This window comes from Cyprinus carpio, chromosome A11 (genome assembly GCF_018340385.1).
Source record: "Cyprinus carpio isolate SPL01 chromosome A11, ASM1834038v1, whole genome shotgun sequence".
Lineage (NCBI taxonomy): Eukaryota > Metazoa > Chordata > Actinopteri > Cypriniformes > Cyprinidae > Cyprinus > Cyprinus carpio.
In genome coordinates this window covers 1951042-1977191 of record NC_056582.1, presented here as the reverse complement: position 1 = coordinate 1977191, position 26150 = coordinate 1951042, and the positions used below count along the sequence as shown (strand labels likewise).

Sequence of the window (26150 nt, the reverse complement as noted above, 5' to 3'; positions counted from 1 at the left end):
AATATTTTTTAGCAGGAAAGAGAAGTAGCCGTAAGATCAGAGATCTGCATCAGATGAGCGGGTGTAATATTGCATATTTAATTTGAACTATATTTATTGTAATATCAGTAAGATACTGTACAGATCTTAAATAAATAATGTCAAGATATCAGACTTATAATCCTTTATAAATTATGTGGATTTAACATGGTGTTTATTGCGTGTTATAAATAATCATACTCATAAACGTCATAACCACAAATAAGTATGTTTTATAATGTATTATAATTGGTGTTATGATTATTTATTAGATGAAACAACTCATTATAATTGTTTTATAATGCATTATGCATTGTTGGATGAAACAACTCATTATAATTGTTTTATAATGCATTATGCATTGATTATAATGCCTAACCCTTATAATGTGTTATAAATATGGGCATCATAGAAGTCCCAATTTTTTGTTTTTATTGCTTAACCTTTTTATTTTTTTTTAATTTTGGGATTATTGGAAGTTGTTACGTTTTTTTTTTTTTATTGTGTATAACTTTTATTGTGTTTTAAATTAATATGTTTCAGCACACATTTTTAAATTAAAACTTATTCGGAACCAGTTCCAATACTGGGAACAAAATGATTGTCATTGAGTTTTTGTTTTGTTCAGTGCTTTTGATCCACAGATTAGAGGAGGGAAATTGATGCTGCTGAGCTGTGAGCAGTGAAGCCTGATTAAAAAACTTGAGTGTTTTTTTTAAAGAACTGATAAAAAAAGACTCATTACAAGCAATTAGGATTCATTACAAAGGGGGAATTGGAACTGTTATAAGGAATCAGAATCACTTCCACACAAACCCTAAGGTTCATCCCGGCAAAACAATTTATGAGGTCAGGGATCATGATGATCCAGTCACACCTCACATCTTCTTGCCCTAGCCATCCAGACCGATTACTTCTGATAATAGATTATAGACTCTGATATGATTGGCTAACCTCTGCATAGGCGTAATTCACACCGTCGAGCACTGGGACGTGCCAAGTCACTAAATAACCTCACACTAAACATCACATTCATTTATCAGATGCATTCTCTGGGAATTGAACCCATGACCTTCTTTGTGCTATCCTCTACAGTTTAAGCTACAGGAATGTAAACAAGTAGCTCAGTCAACACAATCTTTGTTTTTAATTTTTTTTTTTATGGAACACTAAATGAAGTTTTGTTTAAGTTCCTGGCTATTCTTTACCATAAATAAAAGTACAGGGACAGACATGGTCGAGTTTCAAAAAGGCCAAAAAATAGTCACTATAAAACACACATTACATGTGAAGGTTAATGAGATCTGGCATGGAGAAAGAGGAGCAGATAAGCTATCGAATGACTTCCAACGCAGGCTTGACCATCCCAGTCCCCATCCACCATCACTGTATGGGAAGGAGCAGCGTGAACCTTCTGCTAAACATCTCCTTTTGTCATACAGGTTTGGAGCGACAGCTGTTCATTCAAAGGGTCAGAGAGATTGTAGAAACAGTCATGCTCATCTCGTTATGCCACAAGGAAGCTTGACTGACATTATAAATTGAACTTGCTGAAAAAAAGAAAATGCTATAAATTATTGGCCATGGCCCCTTTAATACTTCTCATGCCTGTGAAAAGTGGTGTCGCACTTGCATCTTCCTGCCAGCATCTATCCATTCAGGCAATAAAAAGGAAGTCATTTGGAGTGCAGGGTCAAGAGCAGCTCGAACAGAGCGAGCTTAAAAGCATTCTCTTCCCCCTCAACACTTTCTAGACACTTCTCTCTTTTCCTTTCATTCCCTCTGACTCTAGAGACTCATAAAGCTGGGGAACGTCCCCAAGTGTGCAACGATAAGCGTCAAAGCCCTACGCTATGAGCCATCAACCGCTTTCATGAAGGATTAGCCCACGCTGTCTTCCTCATTCAATTTTCCATTTCATTTCAGTGACTATCTAATAACACAGGACACAACAGTGAACGACCCCATGTCCCATAAGGTTTTAGCTTTTTTTTTGTTGTTGTTCATTTAGTGCTGTCATCAAAGGTTATCATAGGTTTTACTTTATTTCAAATTTGTACTTTTTTTGTAATATGTAATTTTTATATTTTTATATTTACAATTTAAGTTTGTAAACAAACAGTCTGTGTCTTAGTCGTACTAAACGGTAATGACACAGGATGAGGAAGGATATATATAAAGTAGATGATGACGTAATGAGAGAATGCATTACACAAGAAGGGTCTTGAGGGAAACTCTTGACTGACACTTGCAGCTGAACAGCACTACAGCAGCATGAACCCACAAGGGAAATTATATCAGCCTTCCACATTAATTACTGATGATTCTGTTCTGAGCAAACAAACAAGACTGTAACATATTTGGAATACGACGGAAAACTGTGATAAAGCAAAAAGTGATGAAAGCTCTCTTTTATATAAATCTGAGATTTTCTCTTAATCGAGATGCAACAAGATGCAGCACATTTTGTTGATTGTTTGATTTCAATTGATTTGTCATTGCACCGTGAAATCTCATTGGTCCAAAATCAATATTCACATAACTTTATAATAGATATCTAATAAATTACAATTGCTCAGAGCGACTTGAAAATCTGTTGCCCAGTTTTTCCTCTCTCTTCCTAGGAATCTTGTAGTGTATTCCAGCCTTAATTTGTCTGCACTAACAACACAACAAATATCCTGCAAAACATGACAGCCAATTGTAATTTATTAGATATCCATTATAAAGTTATGTGAATATTGATTTTGGACCAATGAACATAATAAACTCAGAAACATGTGCCTTGTTGCTAGAAGAGCCTTGATAACTCAGTGATTTGAAAACATGTTCGATATCCTTCAGCTGGATTGTATCTTAGTCTGAAGCTAACTGCACTTTCAGCAACTAACATCAACTTGTCCAGACTGTAAATCAGGGCAGAAATCTGAGAAAAAGTAATTTTCTGTATTCCAGTCTTTACTGGTCTTCGGCGTGTCAATCGACTACAGCATTTAATCCAGTGAACTAATCGTAATTAATTGCATACACTAATATTTGCTAATCAATATCAAGCTAATTCAAAGACATTAACATTACTGTGGCAGACAAGTAAATGACTGAAGAGACAAAAAACATCTTTAAAGTCAGCTTAGACCAGCATGAATTTCAATGCCAGTTCTTCTCATGCTGAGCATGATTATATCCCCACAAAGAACAAAATGATCTGCAACGCTCATCTGCTCAGCAGGGTATTTACATAATAATAAAGTACATTCTGAAAATAACAAATACATCTATATTAGACACTGGACAGGAGCTCATAACTGACCTGATGGGGGACGAGACCCAGGGAGGTTGGGGGTTCATTCATCCGGTCATCACTGCTGCTGGCCACAGCATAACCTCTGACAGAAAAACACATCACACATCAAGAGAAGAACACTATAACAGATTCAAATTAGACTTCAGTCAGTCCCTTAAAGAGCAGTTTTATGCTTAGTTACAGTGTGTGTGTGTGTGTGTGTGTGTGTGTGTGTGTGTGTGTGTGTGTGTGTGTGTTTGTGAGCTGCTGCTGGATTTAGTCACAAATCCTGAGGCCATGACTGTGTTTCAAAGGCAGCCAGTCAAAGTGTAAAAAATAGTCAAAGAGGAATGTACTGAGTATTTTTGGTGAATTACTAATACTTCCTGTTTGTTAAAGGCAAAAGCACTTCAATACATCAAATGCTTAGTTACAGTGTGTGTGTGTGCGATTGGCACACAAAAATTCTCCACACGCTCCTCTAGAAAAAGCTTGGGAAGAAGCAACACCTCTCGCAGAGCGAGCATGAATGCCCAGAGGCCAAGATAACCCAAGAGCCTCATAAGCCTCAGATATAGCATTTCTCACCAAATGCAACATCCTGTGTTTAGTGACAGCACCGCCACTGCTACAGCCACCAGAACAAACAAACAACCAATCAGATTTACAGCAAAGGCATATGATAAGAACAAGATGGCGGCGTGTATACACACAGCGGCTTCTCTCTCCCATCAGAATGTTTTCGTGTTTTTTGGACATTCTCCCATCAGAATGTTTTCGTGTTTTTTGTCTTGTGAGTCGCAGTGTTTTTGTACGTCTTCATCGCATTTACCTGTCTTTAAGCACACATACAGTCATGAGTTTCTGCTCAATGTTGGCAGAACCACTTTTTTAGAGTTAAACTCCGTGCACGTGGAATAGCTGCGGGATCTCTGTCTGCTCCGGAGGCCTACACCATCACCTACCCCCACTTCTGCATCTCGCCCACAGCGGAGGCGCCACAAGCAGCATGAGAGGAAGCAGAAGAGGGGTAAGCACTGAGGTATCCGTGCTAGGCTAACGGATAACTTACGCCCTTTGGACAATAAACTGGACTACATCCGACTACTATGCTCAACTCAGAGGACTGTAAGAGACTGTTGTGTTTTTGTGTTCACGGAATCATGGCTCAGCAAAAGTGTTCCGGACTGCGCTATTCTTCTTGATCAGCTGACATGCTATCAAGCGGACAGAGCTCTCGTTGGCGGGAGATAAGTCCCGCAGTGGCGGGCTTTGTGTTTACATCAATGATGCCTGGTGCCGCAATGCTGTTGTGGTCTGCAAACACTGCTCAGCCCTGGTGGAGTTTATGATTATTAAGTGTCGGCTGTTCTATCTAGCGAGGGAATACTCAGCCATATTGCTCGTTGCTGTATATATCCCTCCCAGCTCCAACAACAGCAACAGGAGCAAGGCACTAAATGAATTGTACCAGCACATCAGTGAGCAGCAGACAGCCCACCCTGATGCTTTTCTCATCATAGCTGGGGATTTCAACCACACAGACTTAAAGTGAAAGTGAAAGTGACGTGACATACAGCCAAGTATGGTGACCCATATTTAGAATTCGTATATATATATATATATTGGAATATTTTAGTATTTATATGTGTATATTGGAATAAGTTTAAACAATCCAGGGTGAGTGGGCAGAGATTTGAACGCAGTTGGTATATGTGAGCAGTTGGGGGTTGGTGCCTTGCTCAAGGGCACCTCAGTTGTGGTGTTGCCGGTTGCTACTGAGGTGCTGAGGTGCCCTTGAGCAAGGTGTGTTCCCAAGTGTGTTCCCAAAATACACCAACACGTAGACTTTCCAACACGGGGTAACAACACTCTGGACTTTGTTTATGCTGAGAGGAGCTTACGATGCCCCCCCCCCATCCCCCGCCCCCACCTTGGTACCTCAGACCACATCAGTGTCATGCTAATGCCTGCATACAGACTGCTCGTTAAAGTCACCAAACCAGTTCACAAGCAAATTCAAGTGTGGCCGGTAGGGTTGTCAGAGGCTCTTTAAGACTGTTTTGACACCACTGACTGGAATATGTTAAAGCAGGTTGCTATATACAATAACACCACAGTCCTCCAAGAGTACATCATGTGCACCTTCTACAGAGGCAAAATCGAGAGCATTCTGACGAGCTGCAACACTGTGTGGTATGGTGCCTGCAACGCGTCCTGCCGGAAGACCATTCAACGCACTGAACTCTGAACCCCCTCCCCTTTTTTGCCCCCCCCCCCCCAGCTCCCACATCCCCAGGTCCTTCCACTCCCCTCCCACTAACAAACTGTGACCTGCACCCGACACTTTGTGCAGCATTGGTCTGCTCACTACCTCATTCAGCTACCTCTTCAGACAGTTTAATAAAGTACTGCTCTCTGAGCTTTTGTCACTTTAATCAGACTAAATAAGCTCTCTTGCACTACAATCATTTAATCTGCACTGTTTGTTTATTTCACTGGTTTGCACGCTATCTGCCATGTGCTGCTTAATTTAACTTTTTATTTTTATTTTTTTACAAATCCTTAATTGTATATTTGTATAGTTGTATTTTATATTTAATCTGTATCTATCTGTATTTTTATGCTCTACTGTTAGTGTTATCTGCATGCACCAAGGGTCTGAGTGTAATGCAATTTCAATTCTCTGTATGTACATGCGGAAGAATTGACAATAAAGAAGACTTGAAATTGAACTTGAACTTGAACATTCAACTTAAACCTTGGGAGCGAAATGATGATGAAGTTATCTTGGGTAGATAACTTAGCCTTGGCTTCAACAAGGCCTTCACTAAACTAGGAGTAAAATCCATACTGGAAGAGCTCAATGACAAGGCCTACAATTCTCCAATCCTCTTGAAAGAAGACAGCCAACAACAAAACTGTTTTAAAAGTCAGAAACTCCTCTGAGACAGACTCCTACGGCTGGGACGGAGAATCCGTTAAGAGAATATTTTCCTAAAGAAACATCATCAACAGGCACACGCTCAGCTTCTACATATACCTGGATTGTACCTGCAAATAAAAACACCAATACTGAATTCAAAGCAGTTGTGGACCTCTTATCATACAAGGGTGCCGTCCAGTGTTGCAGCATATCTTAAAAGCTTTCATCCAGGCCCAGCAGAGGCTCCATCGGGGCTCTGTAACAGCTTAAAGCACCTGAAGAGAGACCGTCAGGAAGATGTCAGCACTATCTTGGGAACTGAGTGGCCCTTGCTTTCTAAAGACTTTATTGAATGGAAAACATGGATGAAAGCTTTCTATACCCTCTCATCCAACTGGAAATACATAAAAAGCAACATACAGGCTTTCTGAACTCCCAGATATGGCATTACAATCCAATTGCTATTACTGCTGTTTTGTTTCAGAGTGACTTAAACATAGGGTTACAAATGAAGCTAAGATGGAACTTACATGGTGTGAAATGTGACATTTCTGCTTTACAAGTGTCACCAAAATGAAGGGCAAAAAAATAAATCAAACTGTTTTTGAAAGAGCCCTGCCCTGAACTCATGCTGTTTGTTAAGTGTTGCTGTGCAATTTTGCTAATCGATAAAGCAGATCAATGTTATGAAAGCACCACAGCATCACAGTGTAAGACTTTTCAAAGGAATCAAGCCACAAATGTTTTATTTATAGTTGCTTTGGCATATTAAATTGGTATAGAAGGGAGTATTATAACATAAAAAATACACATTTCTATAATGTTCTGCCTTCTGTTGAGTCTTTTTGGATTGCACCTTTTCATTTTTTTTGTGGTCTCTTGTATCTTGGATTTCTCTCTGGCCTGACATTTATGGACAGCTTTTCTGTTTGGAGTTCATTTTTGTATTTTCTACCAATGAGTGTTTTTGGAGTTCCTCTGTGGCAAATTCTTGTTAAACGCTGTCTAAGACTGTATCTGCTGTTTTTTTTTTCACCTTGAGTAAAGAACTCTAAAAGTCAGACTTTGAGCCTAATTGTTATTTCCTCTGCATTTGGGTTTGACCTCCTCCAGTGGTGCAGTGGTAAACACCAATGATATTCACACCACAGACCCGAGTTCGATCACCATCTGGATCATAACACATTTTAACTTTATAGATGCAAAGTAGATAAAAAAGATCCAAATTTGCAAGCTTGTTCTACAGAAACATACATGCTTTAGAAACATGAATTCAGAAAGTTCTGGGACATACAGTACTATGATGTCTAGGGCAGTGTTCGATACACCGATACGACGATGTATCGTCACAGGCACTTGGCAATACGGATATCGATACAGCAGTTTCTGTATCGTAGCATGTGTGCAGCAGTTAATTTGAATACAAGAACAGCGTTTAAAGAGGAATTAAAAAGTGCAAGGTTTCTGAAAAATAATGAATAGATAGAGTATAATACATAGGCTACAACTAGGTTTAATCTGGCCATAGAGGAACCCAACCGGGGTTGCCTGATATAAAGAGACGTAATCCCCGACACAGAACTTCAAACTTGAGCAATACAGAAATAAGTGTGTTACTTATTTTTGTCAACCTGGCAACCATGTGCATGCACGTGGATATAAGCGCTGGCTTTTTGAAAACACCGGTAAGCTTGCAGTTTAGCGATGTCCACTTCGATATTCTACTCTCAGAAAAGTGTAATTCATCAAGAGTTCATTTACAGGAGTATTTATGATTTGCCTTTGTTTTTGCCACGTTTCTCTATTAACTAGGGATGCTCATTTCGATTAATTTTCCCGGACCGACAACCGCCGCTCGTTAATCGATTATTAACCGTTAACTGATAAGATTATAATATTGAAATGGCATTAAATACAAATAAAATTGACGCGTATCTGTGACCCTTTAAAAAAATATAAACATTTTTTTTTTTTTTAACAAAGGGTTTATTTTAACGTGCAAAGTGCAAACAGCAGCATACAGAACAGATCAACAACAGAACCTGGATTCAGTTTAAATTTCCACGCACCTGCAGCATTTCTGACAGTGAGAGAAAAATAGAATAAAATAATACAAACAAAAAAACAAAATAGGCCTACACTAAATATATTTTTTAAACTTAAATAATTAACAAATTAAGATGACAAAAAGAAAACACTGAATCTGTTTGAACGAAGCTTTCAAAAACCGGCAATTTTTTCGTTAGACTAAGATTTTTCGTTAAATAAAAATAGCAGCCCTACCTCAACACCTTGTCTAATTTTTATTTAAAAAAAGCAACATATCAACGTGATGTGGGGTCAGTCTGTAGCCACGGCAGAAAACACCCTCTCCGATGGGACAGATGTACCGGGAATACACAGGTAACGTCTCGCTAGAGTGGCCAGCTTCGGGAAGCGCTTTTCCAAAGCAGCACACATTTCAATAAGTTTTGCTTTTGCGGCTTCTTTCTCCGTTTGTGCAAAAAATTACCATTGAACAGATTCTCTGCGTTATCTCCTCAGATCGCCGTTCATCGCATCTTCTCCCTGATAACATGGAGGGCAAAGTTTGTTGCCCTTGATCACTTGAAGCTTTAGGGTGTTTGCTTCGTAAATGGTAGGCTACTGCATCGTACTTGTGCTACTGCTGTATTTTAATATGGCGCCGCATAATTTACAGGTAACTTCGTCGCCCTTTCTGTTAAAATGATCCCACACAGTGCTTCTTTTCGCTCGCTTCATTCTGCTTCCCTTGCTCGAAAAAAAAAAAAATCTGCAGGCATGTGTCACGTGTGTGGTTGCGAGTGCCGACGCGCTCCGAGGATTAATAAATATAAGCTATATAGTAGGCTATTTTATTTTTAAACCATGCAGCAAACTAAAAAAAAAGAACCTTAAAAAAACGTTTTAAACCGTTTAACTGATAGTATTAATCGGTCAAAATTTTTATTTTCGGTTTACGGTTAAACGGTCAATATGAGCATCCCTACCATTAACAGTGAAGCTGTGGCTTTAATCGCTTCAGAAACAAAGTTACCCACTCTTTGCTGTGAAAGATAATGTAGTTCTTAAGCGGTGAAACTATTTTATTGATGAAATAGCGGGGCAGAATTAAGTAAGAGACTGAATGTGTGCTTGTGAGCTACAGTGAAGACACCGTATTAGTTAAAGGGTTAGTTCACCCAGAAATTAAAATTATGTCATTAATGACTCACCCTCATGTCGTTCCAAACCCGTAAGACCTCCGTTCATCTTCGGAACACAGTATAAGATATTTTAGATTTAGTCCGAGAGCTTTCTGTCCCTCCATTGAGAATGTATGTACGGTATACTGTCCACGTCCAGAAAGGTAATAAAAACATCATCAAAGTAGTCCATGTGACATCAGAGGGTCCGTTAGAATTTATTGAAGCATCTATTTGATTTTGGTCCGAAAATAACAAAAAATCCGACTTTATTCAGCATTTTCTTCTCTTCCGGGTCTGTTGTGAGTTAGAAAGCTCTCGGACTAAATCTAAAATATCTTAAACTGTGTTCCGTAGATGAACGAAGGTCTTAAGGGTTTCGAACGACATGAGGTTGAGTCATTAATTACATAATTTTAATTTTTGGGTGAACTAACCCTTTAAGAATGCTTCTAATTTTTGTTTTTATTTTTTAAATGTAGAGAGTGTCTTAATTTGTGCAATGATGACCTACCAGCACTTTAAGGTGATTTTATTAATATAATAGAATGAGTACATTACAATATATATTAGATTGTGCACAATATTATTTATGGGCTTAAAAACAAGATGCAAACAACCAGAATATTGTACCTGGTGGGGAGTGCCCAATGTAAACATGAAACATATGTCATAATTACCTGTATTGTTATACTGTAATACAGTTATGGAGGCCCTTCATAATGCAGGTCAACTGCCTGCCTATAGTTAGCAATGGCCCTATAGTATGCAGTGTAAAAACAGCTCTTTTACTAAATTCTGCTGAGGAGAAAATTAGTGTGTATCGTTTTTTGAATTTATTGGCAATACACAGCCCTAATGATGTCATAAGTTCTCAGTTTGATACCACAGACTATTTGTTGCATACTGTCAAGTTGTGTCCCAAATGACGTACTATACACTATGCATTATGTACTTTAACATCTAATGTATGGATTTTAGAAGATCACTTCCAGAGTCTAAAACTAACATTTTGCCACACCTGCCAATGGCTGGTGACTTAGGAAAATGTATCAGCCACATGTATAATGCATAAAAAACGTATTGATAATGCACACTGTAAGGCATTATATGATTTCATCAATGTAAGCAAAGTTAAAATGCAGTTTGTTTATCGGTTTAAATTTCATTATACTTTTTTAAAAGTATAACAGTGCACAGATAAGTATTATAATTGTGGAGACAATTATTCATGAGATCATACAATGCATTATAAGGTGCATCACAAAGCATAATTAATGCATTAGAACTATTTTTTTTATAATGCATTATATAAAGGCTTTGAGTAAAGTGTTACCAAATTGTTATTACTATTTTTAATAAAAATAGAAAAATAGAAAATATTACTGCTGGACTGTAAAGTATATAATAATAATAATAATAAGAATAATAATAATAATAATAATAATAATAATAATAATAATAATAATAATGCTAATTATTATTATTATTATCAATAAAATTAAAATACTAATATTTATTGTTGTTTTTTTCTTTGCTTTCAAACATCAAACCATAGAGCTTTTATTTTGTTTCTCTTTTGAAATGCATCTCTTTTGTTGACAACAGATTTATAGACCATCATCTCATTCTAAACTTCTGAAGATGTATGGCGCATGTTGCATTTTCAAATGCATGTTATTAGCGATTCAAACTCACAGCACTTGGTTACAGAGCAGCATTTACTGCGAACGGCAGTGATGAGCGGTTCACATGAAAACATCACAGTGCTTCACTCTGAAACACTCAGTACATCAGATTATATATTTACATAACATTTTCAGTCATTGTTAGAATTCATTAAAAAACGTTGAACTAGCAAGTAACAGTTTTATTTACTCGCCAAAGCTGATTTTTACTCACATTTGGCACTTGATGAGTGTTAATTTTAGACCCTAGCCTCATCCCTTCTGCTACACAAGGAAAGCTGCAACAGTTGAGTGCATGATTGAAGTGTCAAACATTGCACACTTTGTTTTATATATACAGGTGCATCTCAATAAATTAGAATGTTGTGGAAAAGTTCATTTATTTCAGTAATTCAACTCAAATTGTGAAACTTCAATTCAATGCATACAGACTGAAGTATAGTTTAAGTCTTTGGTTCTTTCAGTTGTGATGATTTTGGCTCACATTTAACAAAAACCCACCAGTTCACTATCTCAACAAATTAGAATACTTCATAAGACCAATAAAAAAAAAAAATATAAAAAAAACATTTTTAGTGAAATGTTGGCCTTCTGGAAAGTATGTTCATTTACTGTACATGTACTCAATACTTGGTAGGGGCTCCTTTTGCTTTAATTACTGCCTCAGTTCGGCGTGGCATGGAGGTGATCAGTTCGTGGCACTGCTGAGGTGGTGTGGAAGCCCAGGTTTCTTTGACAGTGGCCTTCAGCTCATCTGCATTTTTTTTGGTCTCTTGTTTCTCATTTTCCTCTTGACAATACTCCATAGATTCTCTCTGGGGTTCAGGTCTGGTGAGTTTGCTGGCCAGTCAAGCACACCAACACCATGGTCATTTAACCAACTTTTGGTGCTTTTGGCAGTGTGGGCAGGTGCCAAATCCTGCTGGAAAATGAAATCAGTATCTTCAAAAAGCTGGTCAGCAGAATGAAGCATGAAGTGCTCCAAAATTTCTTGGTAAACGGGTGCAGTGACTTTGGTTTTCAAAAAAACACAATGGACAAACACCCAGCAGATGACATTGCACCCCAAATCATCACAGACTGTGAAACTTAACACTGGACTTCAAGCAACTTGAGCTATGAGCTTCTCCACCCTTCCTCCAGACTCTAGGACCTTGGTTTCCAAATGAAATACAAAACTTGCTCTCATCTGAAAAGAGGACTTTGGACCACTGGGCAACAGTCCAGTTCTTCTTCTCTTAGCCCAGGTAAGACGCCTCAGGAGTGGCTTAACAAGACATAGCCAAATTTCTTGACACGTCTGTGTGTGGTGGCTCTTGATGCCTTGACCCCAGCCTCAGTCCGTTACTTGTGAAGTTCACTCAAATTCTTGAATCGATTTTGCTTGACAATCCTCATAAGGCTGCGGTTCTCTCAGTTGGTTGTGCATCTTTTTCTTTCCACTCAACTTTCTGTTAATATGCTTGGATACAGCACTCTGTGAACAGCCAGCTTCTTTGGCAATGAATGTTTGTGTCTTACTCTCCTTGTGAAGGGTGTCAATGATTGTCTTCTGGACAGCTGTCAGATCAGCAGTCTTCCCCATGATTGTGTAGCCTAGTGAACCAAACTGAGAGACCATTTTGAAGGCTCAGGAAACCTTTGCAGGTGTTTTGAGTTGATTAGCTGATTGGCATGTCACCATATTCTAATTTGTTGAGAATTTGTGAATTGATGGGTTTTTGTTAAATGTGAGCCAAAATCTTCACAATTAAAAGAACCAAAGACTTAAAGTACTTCAGTCTGTGTACACTGAATTTATTTAATACAGGAATTTCACAATTTGAGTTGAATTACTGAAATAAATGAACTTTTCCACGACATTCTAATTTATTGACATGCACCTGTATATATAAATATTATTCTAAGTTAATTAGTAAAGATATCCAAGTTAATTCTAAGTTAATTAAGTGCATCACCTGGGTATTTGGAGTGCACTTCTTCTTGTTGAAATTTCCTGTGTGAACACAATGCTTACACTATTTGTACTACAAAATGGCACAGGAAAGTGGCAAGCTGTTCAGGTCCTACAGTACATTTCAATACTCCCGTGGCAGCCTCATCATTTTCTACAATGCATGAGTCCTGCTCTGGGATACTATACGGATGGAAGCAAAGCAGGGTTTACAGTAGCAGATGTGTTATGTTTTTGTGTGTGAAGTCGAGGCACTCACTCCTCTGGGTGCTGGAGTACAGAGATCATCAGCTCCACAGCCAGGGCTCCAGCGATCATGGCCAGACCGGGACGGCTCACTGTGCACTGCTGGTCTAGAGTTCTGTCTCTGGTAGACTAACAACAGAATAAGAGTTTACTAACAGGTCGAGAAACAACTGAAATCATGGAAACCAATCATATTAATTATTCAGTCTGTAAAAGTGTTTAATTTTGGCTAAGTGACGGATGAACTGTCTTCAATCATATTTTGCTTTAGGATGTGATTTCCAGATAAACGCGTCCATTGAATTGAGGTCACTTTAGAATATGATCGATTGGTTTCAGCTGCACATTTAACTTTCTAATATAATACGTGTCCTGTGGAAAACCTAATTTCAGCTATGAAAGTACTTGATTAAAACTCACGTCCCCAGGGGCGACCACATCATTACAGAAGTAGCAGCCGAGGCGATGTCCGGGTATGTTGGAGAATAGAGATGCTCCTGAGAATGAACAGAAGTCATGCTTACAATAGCAACAAGCAAACATCAGAATACAGCATCTCTTAGATCTTCAAGTTTACTAAACTAGTTCCACACCTTTTGACCAAGGAATGAGGTGAACCAATCTTTTGAATGAGGAGAGTTGGATATATAAATGTTGGAAATTTTTGGAAAATGGCAGATATATTTAGTCAATTTGCCTGTTTGAACTTCTGTCATCTGATCACAGTTTTACAGATAAGATCATTACATTTCAATTACGGAAGAACTTAATTCAGTTACACCCAATAAAGAGGTAAACTCCTCTGGGGTCATTTCCACTCAACCATTACTGGACTGCATCTGTTTGCTGAATGCAGCAATTACATGCCTACATGACAAGACAGACACGATGAAAGAAAACTGACTCTGGTTATATTTGCACGACTGAGAAATGAAGCCCATATAAGAAGCGTCCAACATAGCTTCCGATTCATTAGCCGTTACAGGTAAATAAGTACTACCAAAAGTAATTAGGAATTTTCCATCAGAGCCATGGATATGATTAGCCCAATTCGAGCTTGAAGTAGCTTTTTCATGAGTCACACACCAGGCAGCGTGCGGCACAGAATGAGTCACGAGCCATTCACACAGGATGTGCTCTTGCATTCACAGCTCAAAAGAGTCACAAAGAAAGCAGGGGTCTTGATTTAAAAAAAAAAGTAACTTAACACAGTCTTAAAAACATGGTGCTCATGGTGCGAGACACTGAAAAGCATTAAGATGTCCATCTACAAAAATGGTAAAAATATCGCAGGTGGAATACAAGAATCTGTTTTGTGTGAACGTCCCACAAGCTCTATTGTACCTCAGACAGATGGACTCAGAGCTCAACGCAGCAAGAACAGGAAGTATAACTCTGTCCTATAGTGAAATGCCATTAGCTAGGTGTATGGATAGTCTTAACAAACACACTCCGGTACTTCAGAGCAGAGCTCTATATATATAAAACTACAGAAGTGGAAATAATACCAAAAAATACATTTAATTATATTCACTATCCACCGTATTCCTACACCCCATGACCCTTTGCACGAAATATGTGTGTAACTTCTGTTAAACTGTAAACAATCAATGAAAGGCTTGCTCTATGACGCCATAAGAATTTTTTTATTTTTATTTTTTTAACTGGGCACAATGAGATGACATTATTCTACTCACCCTTCAACTATTGAACATTAAAATGACATGTAAAAGTGTAAAAGCATGAACAAGGTGCTTTCGACAAACCATGAATAACACCCCAAAAGTGTGATTATTTGTATATTATTAAATGGGAAGTTGATGTATGGTGATATATCACTGTAGTAATATACGTAAAGTAATATCTACGCGTATTGATGAGTGTTATTTTATTTTTGAATTTAGTGATACTATTTCAGAGTGATTTCCGTCATTTTGAGAGATAATAAATTGTATCTGCAATATAGTCATGAGGAAAAGAATGCAGCGACTGAAAAGAGCTCTTGCCATAGATATTCTTGTTATAACATGTCACATTATGTGATTCTCATGATGTAGCTCATCTAGTCAAACAGATGGATCAGCTTTATTTGTAAGGAAAGCTTATGATTTGAAATGATTCGTTTCAGTCTCTTTGAAAGGAAGTTCCCAAAGCGCCACCCATAATTCAAAATGCAGTAGACTTGTCAGGAATAAGGCGGATAGAAAATTCAGATATGAATGTTAGATATGACAGGCATGGTGATCACAATTTTGTAATTCAAACAAAACAGCTGATAAAAACATCACAAGTAATCTACAGCACTCCAGTCCATCAATTAACGTCTCGTGAAGAAATGTGCATTTTTGGCTAGAATATTCCTTTAACAGTGATGACTTGACATTTTGCATTTGAGGTTTACTGTAGAGCTCTGCTTTGTGTTTACACACCGCTTTTATAACATACTTCATCTAAACAGCAACAAAAGCTGTGAAAAACACATGGATATGTTTGAGCTGTACCTGGTGTGATGGTGGCTGCTGGTGTGGAGGAACATGAGGAGCTGGAGGAAGCAGACATGGGGCTGGACTCTTCAGACTGAGACTCTTTGGGTTTCTTAAGGCCGTGTCTCATTACCACAAAGGTGTCGAATCCCAGAGCAGCATTAACTATCAACTGCAGAGACGACCGACATATTGAACTCTCTCTAAAAAGGTTCACAGTCTGGATATCATTGAAGTAAACCAAACGATTTTACGCAAAAAAGCGAAACAGTTCTAAAACTTTTCATTTCCAGTTTTGAATTACTTATATTATAAATTAACAATTACATTAAAAATGACAAAATATAGTAATGGTAAATAATAAAAATAATAATAATAATAATGTTGCTAATCAGTTATAATAAACACATATGTGCAGTATGCCCATTTTAAGAAAAAGTGCTGCAAATACAGAAGCATCCTGTTATGTCAGGTAGAGGTTGTTTGTAGTTAAAGTTCTTAAATCAGATATACAGGACAAACTCTACGTAGCACTTGCCAACAACTGTGACAGTAACCTACAATAAAAAGGCAAACAGCCATGTACACAGAAAATAAATAAATTAAAGATGAAATATTGGAAGGAGGAAGCTACCTTTCTCTGGCTAGCAGCGATGACGGTCGGAAGCCAGCGGCTCTCTCGAGTGTCCATCAACAGGAAGACCACATCGTGTTCAGAGATAAGCTTCTCCAGCTGTTCCACATCCTGCCGAGCTTGAGCCATTGTCAGCTTGGAGAAGTTCACTGGGTGGCCTGGCATTGGGATGCTCATGTTGTAGCCCTCTGCATTCTGAATAATATATTCACAAAAGATGACATACAAAAACTTTTAGCTACCGAAAAGCATTATGAATATGAAGTAAAAATTATTAAAAATGATTTTGAACACTGATTCTTGCAAGAAATTCCTCTGAATGTTTGCACAATAGAATTGATAGTGACAGGAATCTATTCTGAAGTATCTAACAAGTAATACGTCAGGCCGTTTACAGAGTTCTGCATTTCAGAAGGTTTGAAAATAAGCAGCTGTGTATCATCTGCATAGCTCTGAAAGTTTACGCCATGCTTCCTGATTACATTACCTACAGGTCACATACTGCACACAACATAAACAACAGAGGTCCTAAAACAGAGCCACCTGGGACTCCACTAAAAAAAGTACATTTTCTTTTAGGGGAAAAACCCTAAATCTAACCAGTTTAACCAGCTTGACTGTTCAAGTCCATGAATGAGAATGATCTCATGCATTGTATCAAAGGCTACACTGATATCAAGCAAAGACAAATCTTTCTAAAAGTATTGTGTTTATCGTTCACATCTCAAGTGCTGTTTCTGTACCACTGTCAGAATGAAAAAGATAGATTATCATCAACCAGATGCCAACAGCAGTTATAATATTTCCTTGATTAGGGTTTAAAGAGGTTATGATGAAGTTGGGTTATTGTGATGTATGTTTGGATGTTTGGTTGGTAATGGATTTTATGAGAACTGACATTATCGAGTATGTCACTGAAAAAACCAAGTCATGTCTTGCGAGTTGAAAAGCATTCCCTGCATGATGAATTCTATTAGAATGTCCCTATTTAAATGAAAAAGTCATGTCTTGTCTTTGGAGTTGAAAATTATTCTGTATGATTTTTTTTATTTATTATTTTTTTTATAAATTAAAAAAATGTGTGAATGTGTGTTTATAAAAAAATTATAAATGTGTGCTTTCCTGAATATCATGCATGATCACAAATGTGCTATTAATATTTATACAACAGTGCAGAGCAACACTACAGGGTCTCGTTCCTGAATGAATCTGTTTTTGAATGAATCTTGAGCCAATGATTCAATCATCCATTCATCAAGACAGTCACGTGCTTCATTTCTAATTGAATCAGCCATTTAGAACGAATTGTTTGACTGAATGATTCAGTGACCTACTAGTGGTTTCAGTGTCATGTTTATTTATCCAGTACAGGCCTAAATCAGCCAAGGTAACAGCAAAAACACATTCAGCAAAATATTGTTTAATTCCTCTTTGAAAAAATCCCCCCAATTCAGGCCTCAAGGAAAACGGCAGTGAATCAGACATCATCTCCTCCCACTATCTGAGTGAAAGAGGGGCGAGAGAGAGAGAGAGAGAGATACAGTAGAGAGAGAGATGTAATTACTGTTTGGATATCTGGCCCGTCTAATTGGCCTGGCACACGCAGGGGTTCTGTGAAGGTAAAATGTGTGGCATAATTAGCCGAATGGGGGAGCAGATCGATACAGGATGAGCAGATGAATTAATGATGACCACAGAGTAAAAACAGCAGACAGCTCATTTCATCACGGCTGCCAACAGACACGATAGAAACGCAAAGATTATTTAGCCAGGTGTACTAAACCATCCCTTGACAAGACCTGTCCGTTCACACACACACACACACACACACACACACACACACACACACACACACACACACACACGAGCATCCACAGCTCAACTGATCAGATGGTGCGCGTCTTACATAAGGATATCACTCTCGCTCTTGTTTTAGCACCTCCGTTCTTTGCACTCGGAAAAATAACATTTGGAGCAAATGAAGAAATTGGCACCAAAGAGACTTTTATAATGAGGCCCTTCTGAGGTGTGATCAGATAATCACTTGACCAACAACAGTGTGATGTGTCTGCATTTCAGCGATTAGACAGAAACTAAAGCTACAGTGACGAACACTGACCCATCAACCTGCCGTAGAAATGAAGGTGAAATCAGTAAGGAAAATAAACAACACATTTCAATGAATTGGGCCATTGCACACAGAAATCCATCTGTAATGCCACTTTAAATTCATGAAACACACACACAGACACATTTGGCTTCTGCTGTAACACTGTGCTACTTCTGGTAATATTGGACGTTTCATGTGGAAGTAGTAACTGGATTAATTAATAAATATGAACTCTAAGTTTAATAGGTGCTGAAAAAATACAGTATTAAATATATACCAGCAACCTATATTATATAGACTAAAAAGACATAAATATTTGAATTCTTATATTTGAAACACTTTTATTATGCTGCAGATCAGTTTGACCTATTTCTGTTTTGAGTTGTGGGAGATACTGGTTAACTTCTGATTTTCCGCCTAATGTTTTCTCAATCAGGACATGCCTGGAAAGTGTCGACACTCTGATGTGTTGTGGATTGTGTGCACTATAAAATTAATTTCTATTATGATTGTGATGTATGCAGGTCAATTTGACCCATATATATTTCATCACTGAAGGTGGCTACACATACTTAAAATAAAAACTGTATAGTCAATTCTTCTTGTGTTTATTTTTTATAAGCAATATTGTTTAAAATTTTTGTTTTTTTTTTTTATGATCATTTTTGTAAAATATTATAATTTTTTGTATTCTTTTAATTTATAATATACAGATTTTTTTTTGAATATTTCATATGGTTTATTGTTTTTATAAGTAGCTGTTAGGTGAGAGGAATGTGGTGGTGTTCTGAAATGAGAAAGATTGCTTTCTGCATTTGTTTTCAGTCCACTGTAAATTCAAACAGCATATTATTATGTTTATATTAACATAGCATTTAATACATTTTAAGAAAGTTTTAAAACATTTTACATTGCTTTTTGAACAGTTGAACAGTCCACAAGTCATCAAAAAAAAGTATCTTTATTTTTTATATATTAAGCAGATGTAATTTTTTTGTTCAGATCAAAATGTTATGACATTGTATGTCACAGTTGTAAACTTAAACTGTGAACCTTTAAAGCAGGGTCTAAAAATATGTATGGTCTTTTTATAAAATTAATTTTATTTATACACATTTAACTAAAGAATCCTGCAAGCACTTGAATTTCCCCCCTTGACTCGTACTACACAAAGAGCGGTTCAATAACTTTAAATGTTGCAGGGACCAATTATTGCAAATGCAGATCCCAGTGTGTTCTGGTTAAACAATTTTTATTTATTTATTTTTTGCTAAGGTTTGCATATGGTGGTGTGTTCTTAATGACAGCTTTCCTAAAAAATATATCCTATTCCTAAAATAAAAAATATCCCAATATATATGGCATTGCTTACAGTATTGCAATGCAATATATCGTATCACAACCCCTGTATAGTGATACACATCGTATCGCCAGGTTATCGCCAATACACAGCCCTAGTAATTAATGAAGAATGCGGAGAGAGAACAAAACAAAACGCCGGTCATGAATTAGAAAAAAAAAGTCAGAGGATTTCGATATAAACCAAGAGGAGACTGGTTTTCCTTTGCTAAAGTAAGGAAACTTTACTTCCTTTGCTCCTATAAACAAACTCGCGAGATTAGCATATCTCAGAGGTGCACACGCTGCGTATACGTCCTGCGTCATCCACCGGAAAGCATTCCGCATACCAGAGTGAGAGAAAAGGGTTAAACATTTGAAATATGGATATTGTTCTTACAAAAACACATGGATGTTTAATCATCTTGTCTTTATTGTAGTGCATGGAAAACAAACACCAAAAGCCATGTGCTGTTTAAACCGCGCAGCATGAGAGAACCGGTCTGGACCGGATCAGACCAGACCAGAGTCTGCCGTACAGCACTGATGAACTAGACTGTCACTGTCACTGCGCTGCTGAAGTGATAACCAGCACTTGAGCCACTTGAATTCGAAACACACACTGTTATATGTGAACGATGACTTTGTGGTGTAGCAGAAGGAAGCCAGATTTAATGTCTCCATGTAACCTAAACTGTACAAGCATTTCAGTCCACACAGCACCACCCCATACAGTTACTAGAGATGTAGAAATACGGCATTATTATTATTATTAATGTCACTATTATTACAAGCTACTAATATTACATTTTGGTTAAAGGTGCTGTATGTAAGATTTTGACTCTATTAAAGCATGAAAATAGCATAATATGTTTGCAGATCTTTAAGAAACATGCTAAGTTAGCATACTTGTTTATCTGAAAAACAATGCTACAGTCAGTTATTCTCCTTTAAAAATGTGAAAATAAAAAAAATATTGAAAACTCTTTGTAGTGATCTCAAAATCAACTAATAAAAGTAACCGTCACAATGATGCATTAGCAAACCACTTTTTTTCTTGGTTGCTAATGGCCAAACTGTCTTCTGGAATGACATTTGTTGAAGCTGGCAGCACGATGAATCACAGGAAGTGAAGGGGATATGAGAGCAGAGAGGATTCGCAGGCCTCGTGGATGGAAACACCTGCCAACAGCGTTCCCACACAGACTCATGAATATGAAGGCCAGCAGAAGTCTGAGTCACATGAGTCTGATGTTACCGCCTCAGACGCTTAGCAGAAAACACTCACACAACATGTCCCGAAACTGATTTTGTTGCTTAGCAATGGAACCGTATCTGAGGAAAGGCTTCTCCAAATGAAGAAATGGGTGAGACGGCTAGTTTAAAAAAAGTGCACACTGTCCACATTTTCACAAAATGCCCATCTATGCATGTGCTTGAACGAACAAATACAGACAAAATTACATCAAAATGCATGTCTCGGTGAATATCCGAGGAAACACTGTCAGTTATGAACTAACGTAAACAGCTTAAAAAGAAAAAAAAAAAAGAAAAAAAATATTTGTGTTCTTACTTAAACAGCTTAAAAAGAAACCATGCGTGTGTTTTTTTTTTTTAATGTTAATCAAACAACAAAAGACAAAGAAAAAAATCTCTTACTGCTCTTACTTGACTGAATAACTTCTGTAACTTTAAAAAGGATTAATCTATATTCTGCTGTATGTTTTTAATGTTAGTAATGTTTTTTTAGTTTTTCTGCTCTTAATTATATTAATTTGTGCTATTGCTTGCAATCTGATTGTCTGTAGAAAAGATTCTTAGCTTTGAGCCCTGCAAAGTCTCGAATTAAGTATATGTTTTAAAGGGGTCATATGATGCGACTTCAAGTTTTCCTTTCTGTTTGGAGTGTTACAATCTCTTGGTGCATAAACGTTTGACATGATTTATTCCTATCAAATACACATTGTGTAGGTAACCATAAAGTTTCTTCCCAGTTCACTGGCCACTTACTGTCATGTATTTTGGGAGAAATCTGTGAATTTAGGTGATGTAAATTCGACAGATCCAGACGACAGCATCCAGCAAACATTACAGGTCAACTAACATGGTCATTATGGTTGTTTAAACGACAAAACAAATTAATTAACACATATTTGATGATCAGAATAGGCTGTAGCCTATCATATAGCTCATGATGTAGGCTAACAAGTTTGTGGATATTTTGAATACAAAAGGAAAAACTAAAAAAAATCTGTCATACAGCGCCATTGTGCCTGCATCATGCGTCGCTATTGAAATAAAAAGATGATAGGTATAAATGATTTAAATATTTAATATTGCTTTTCATGTACTCTTGGGGGCGCTTAGTTCGCTTATGCCTTGGGCCGGCTCTGGCTGATAGCATGTGTGACTACCAATTATTTATTTTCTTTATTATTTAAAAAAATAAAGTGTATTTTTGTTGTTGTTGCTGTGGATGTCCCAATTGGGGTACAGGATGTGGAAATTCAAATAAATGTTCATGTTATATATTTTGGTTGCATTTGTGAGTTCATACATATGTAGCTGGTTGTGCAAATTTTTTTGAGGTATCGGGAAATTATCATATCGTTGGTTATGAGAATCGATATCAGATCATATCATGTCGAACCATCCGATTTACACCAACTAGGGCTGGCTGATAATTCAATAACGATAATTATTGCAATATAATTTTCCTCTATAAAACAATATGTAGAGTTCGATAAATGTTCGATATAATGTTTATGCACCAAAAGCGGAACGAAACAGCACGACCCATTGAATCGCGCCACACGGACCATTTATCCGCTCGGATCACAGTTCGAACTTTACTGTAGTAACACTCACTGCACCATGGTATTGTGGCAGAAATAAGGGATATTCACACAGAATTTTATTACAGGAGTAATGGTATATAATTAAAGTATGTATTTGTGATTAAGCTATAGCATGTGTGCATTATACTGAATGTTTTTAGACTAATGTTTTTCATAGTTATATTTTTACCATGGTATTGAGGTGCTATATGTGTGGTTTTAACTGTGTTAATCATAATTAATGCTACTATAGGAGACCAATGCTTAATTTAAAAAAAAAAAAAAAAAAAAAAAAATCTTGGTCAGAATAAATTCAAAGGGGTCGTATGATGCGGTCATATGATGAGTATGAGTCACCATACTTCACTTAATCACTTAAAGGGGTCATATGATTCGATTTAAATTTTTCCTTTCTCTTTGGAGTGTTACAAGCTCTTGGTGCATGAAGAAGATCTGTAAAGTTGCAAAGACTAAAGTCTCAAATCCAAAGAGATATTTTTTATAAAAGTTAATACTTGTTCAAGCCCTCCTAAAATGCCTCGTTTAAACACAGATGTCTACGTCACATTGTGGGAAGATTTGCATAACGGCGATCAAATGTTCACGCAAAGAAAGAAGGTGTAACTTTTATTCTTGCTGTTGCCGCCGGCGCCATGTTGTGGAGACACTGTGTGTTTCATTGTGAAATTGAAACTACTTCTGACTCACAGCCTGTAAGTACATGTTTTATATTTCAAGAATTTGCCACTGATGATTCAAACTTGAGTTTTGAGCATTGTAGAGTAGCGCTTGTTTTGTTTGTCGTTTCTCAGATCACAAATGCAGACATGGTTTTATGTTTACACGGCGCGATATGCAATGCGTAAAAACACAGTGCAAGTCATTATAATCAGTAATTATGTCCCCACTGGATGCAACAAATGGTTTATAATAGGTTTTATTGGTTTTGTCTCGTCGTGCATGAAGACAGCATCACAGTATGTTAAGGGGTGTAACATTTCAGTCACATGCTTGAGGTTTTCAGCCAATCACAATGCACTGGATAGCTTGCCAAAAAGATTGCAAAAATCGATGCGTTTCAGAAAGACGGGGCATAGAGGAGCCACAATAATGTACATTATGTGGAAAATAATGTGTTTTTTTAACCTTAAACCGCATAAACACATTGCATTACACCAAATACACAAAATAATGTTCTTTTTAGCAGCATCATATGACCTCTTTAACCATATAAAACTGAGGTTGCTACAATTTTTACAGATGTTACTGATTTTGATAATAAACAAAAATTTACCTCTGCATCCTAACTCAAGCTAAAATGTACATTTCTGAGATACAAAGAAAAGTTATATTATTATTATTATTATTATTATTATTATTATTATTATTATTATTATTATTATTATTATTATTATCAGGCAACCCAAACCTGTTTCTTGATTTGAAACAATATCACTCATTAGAACATGCAGAAACTAATAAATATTTTTTTCTATTTAGATATTTATTTTGTTAAGGAAAATTAATGGTCTGGTTTCTACAACTTTCACTTTGGAGCAAAAATCTGGCTTTAAACTTGAAAGAAATAAAGATTTGATATTTTTTAGTGATAATTATCAATATCGACTGATATGAAAAAAATTATTGTGATAATTTCTTATTGTGATAATTTTTTTGGCCATATTGCCCAGCCCTAAATCAAACTATTATTTATTATTATTATTTCAACAAACAGTGCAACCAGTGTCTCAATCTCATGATCTGCTTGATTGGTTTTAATGACTCACTCATTCACTGATTTGTTCAGAATGCTAAAATAACAAAAGACCACAAAAACTATTTTTTGTTTGACATATAAGACCAATTATTGGGTGGGGGGTTGGTGCTTAGTAAAAAAAAAAGAAGAAAAAAACTTCTAATTTCCAACCCTACTGTTTATATTCCTAATGAACAGGTACTTCATGTGTGAATTTCAGAGGACCCTGTACAAGATTACATGTCCTTCTAATTTCCAACCCTACTGAAGATATTCCAAAAAAACAAGCACATCTCTTCAGTTCAGACAAACCCACAGACTGAAAAGTCAAGACTTCCAGTTCAGCCCCACTGCAGATGAAGTTCCTTGGTTGGTAATTTGTTTGTTGACCTTTATATTTCCAGGCAAGTCGATTAAGAATTATTTTCTTACTTACAATATAATCTTACATTTTCAGACTTGAGTCTGCTTTCTTCCAAAAGGGAGTTTACTGATCAACTGCAGTGAAAACAGAAAAGGCCAGTTTGCTTCTGCATGAAGCCATAAGAGCTGGTCCTCACGCTCTGCTCAGTGATGCATGAGAGGACCGCTGAGCAGTGAATATAAATGAGGCCGCATTTCATATGAACATGGGTTATATTGCACAATGTGTGATTAAACGCTATGAGACTCCAGTGACCTGGACTGGTCAAATACATTGTTTAGCTTCTCAGTTCATCTGCAGGCCAGCCAAATAACGTTCATCAATATTAAAATGAATAATTCAGACTTCATTGTTGTGGATAAATGCATGTTGAAATTGAGTCCTACTGGTTAATCCAAGGGTCTCAAAGTAACGGCTCGCACAGTATAGGTTCACACAGCCTCTGAATGTCCAATAAACACACAGATCAGTCTGCTAGGTGTGAGGGAGGGATGGGTCGCTTAAGTGTGCCAATTATTATACACAGATCAACTGCATGGTTGTAAACTGCCGAGTGCTTCTCAAGCATTTGCGTTTGAGACCCCTGGTCTAATATGCAGTGAAAAATGGAAAACATGCAGCTGCAATGAACTTGCTGTAGCATTTCAAAGTCCTCACCACACCAGGAAAGATCTTCTTCAGTCTGTCCACCGCGGCGAGAGCTTTAGCCTTCCCTCCACTCAGACAGTCTTCAAACTCATAGAGCGGCTGCCGCACCGGGTTTGAGTACGAGATCTTCGCGTTGTCCACGAAAGTGATGTGTCTCACACCCCAGCCCTCAAAAGAAGAACAGAAAACATTCGGAGAAAAATTAACTAAACTTTTCTGCCACTTGCAGTATTTCAGCGTAATCCAGATGCTAAAACAGCAGATGCTGTAGTGATACTACATGCTATGAGCATTTAAATTACACAAACACACCTCCTGTCTTATAGATTTTTCTGCTTTATTGACAAAAGTTTGCACTATTTTCCAGGTAAATGTCATTTTATTTAAAGGTAAATGTACATTTTCTTAGCAGTTAAGTAATGCAGACCATTAGAGGCATAGTATAATCAAACACACTTGATACAGTCCCAGTAAAGTTTGTGGTCATCTGCTGAACCAGCCCGCAAAATCACAAATTGTGCCATGCATTTTTGTTTGTTGGCATGTTTGCACCATTATCTGATCTGCACAGTTCCTCTGAAACCAGTAAACCAGTGTGA

The 26150-nt window shown here is 37.2% G+C and overlaps 1 protein-coding gene across 4 annotated transcripts in view; it reads right to left on the bottom strand.

Annotated features, from left to right (window-relative positions):
• LOC109096613 (ubiquitin-like modifier-activating enzyme ATG7) overlaps positions 1-26150 on the bottom strand; it is an 82790-nt gene that overhangs the window by 44743 nt on the left and 11897 nt on the right. For all 4 annotated transcript variants that reach the window (XR_006161064.1, XM_042765841.1, XM_042765842.1 and 1 more), the window contains 6 exons: positions 25561-25719; positions 16439-16633; positions 15823-15976; positions 13742-13818; positions 13335-13450; positions 3329-3404 (listed from right to left, as the gene is read on the bottom strand). Coding sequence is in view for 3 of the 4 variants with exons in the window: in XM_042765841.1 (XP_042621775.1) it covers positions 3329-3404; positions 13335-13450; positions 13742-13818; positions 15823-15976; positions 16439-16633; positions 25561-25719 (777 nt within the window). In the remaining variant the exon portion in view is untranslated. The remainder of the gene's footprint in view (positions 1-3328; positions 3405-13334; positions 13451-13741; positions 13819-15822; positions 15977-16438; positions 16634-25560; positions 25720-26150) is intronic.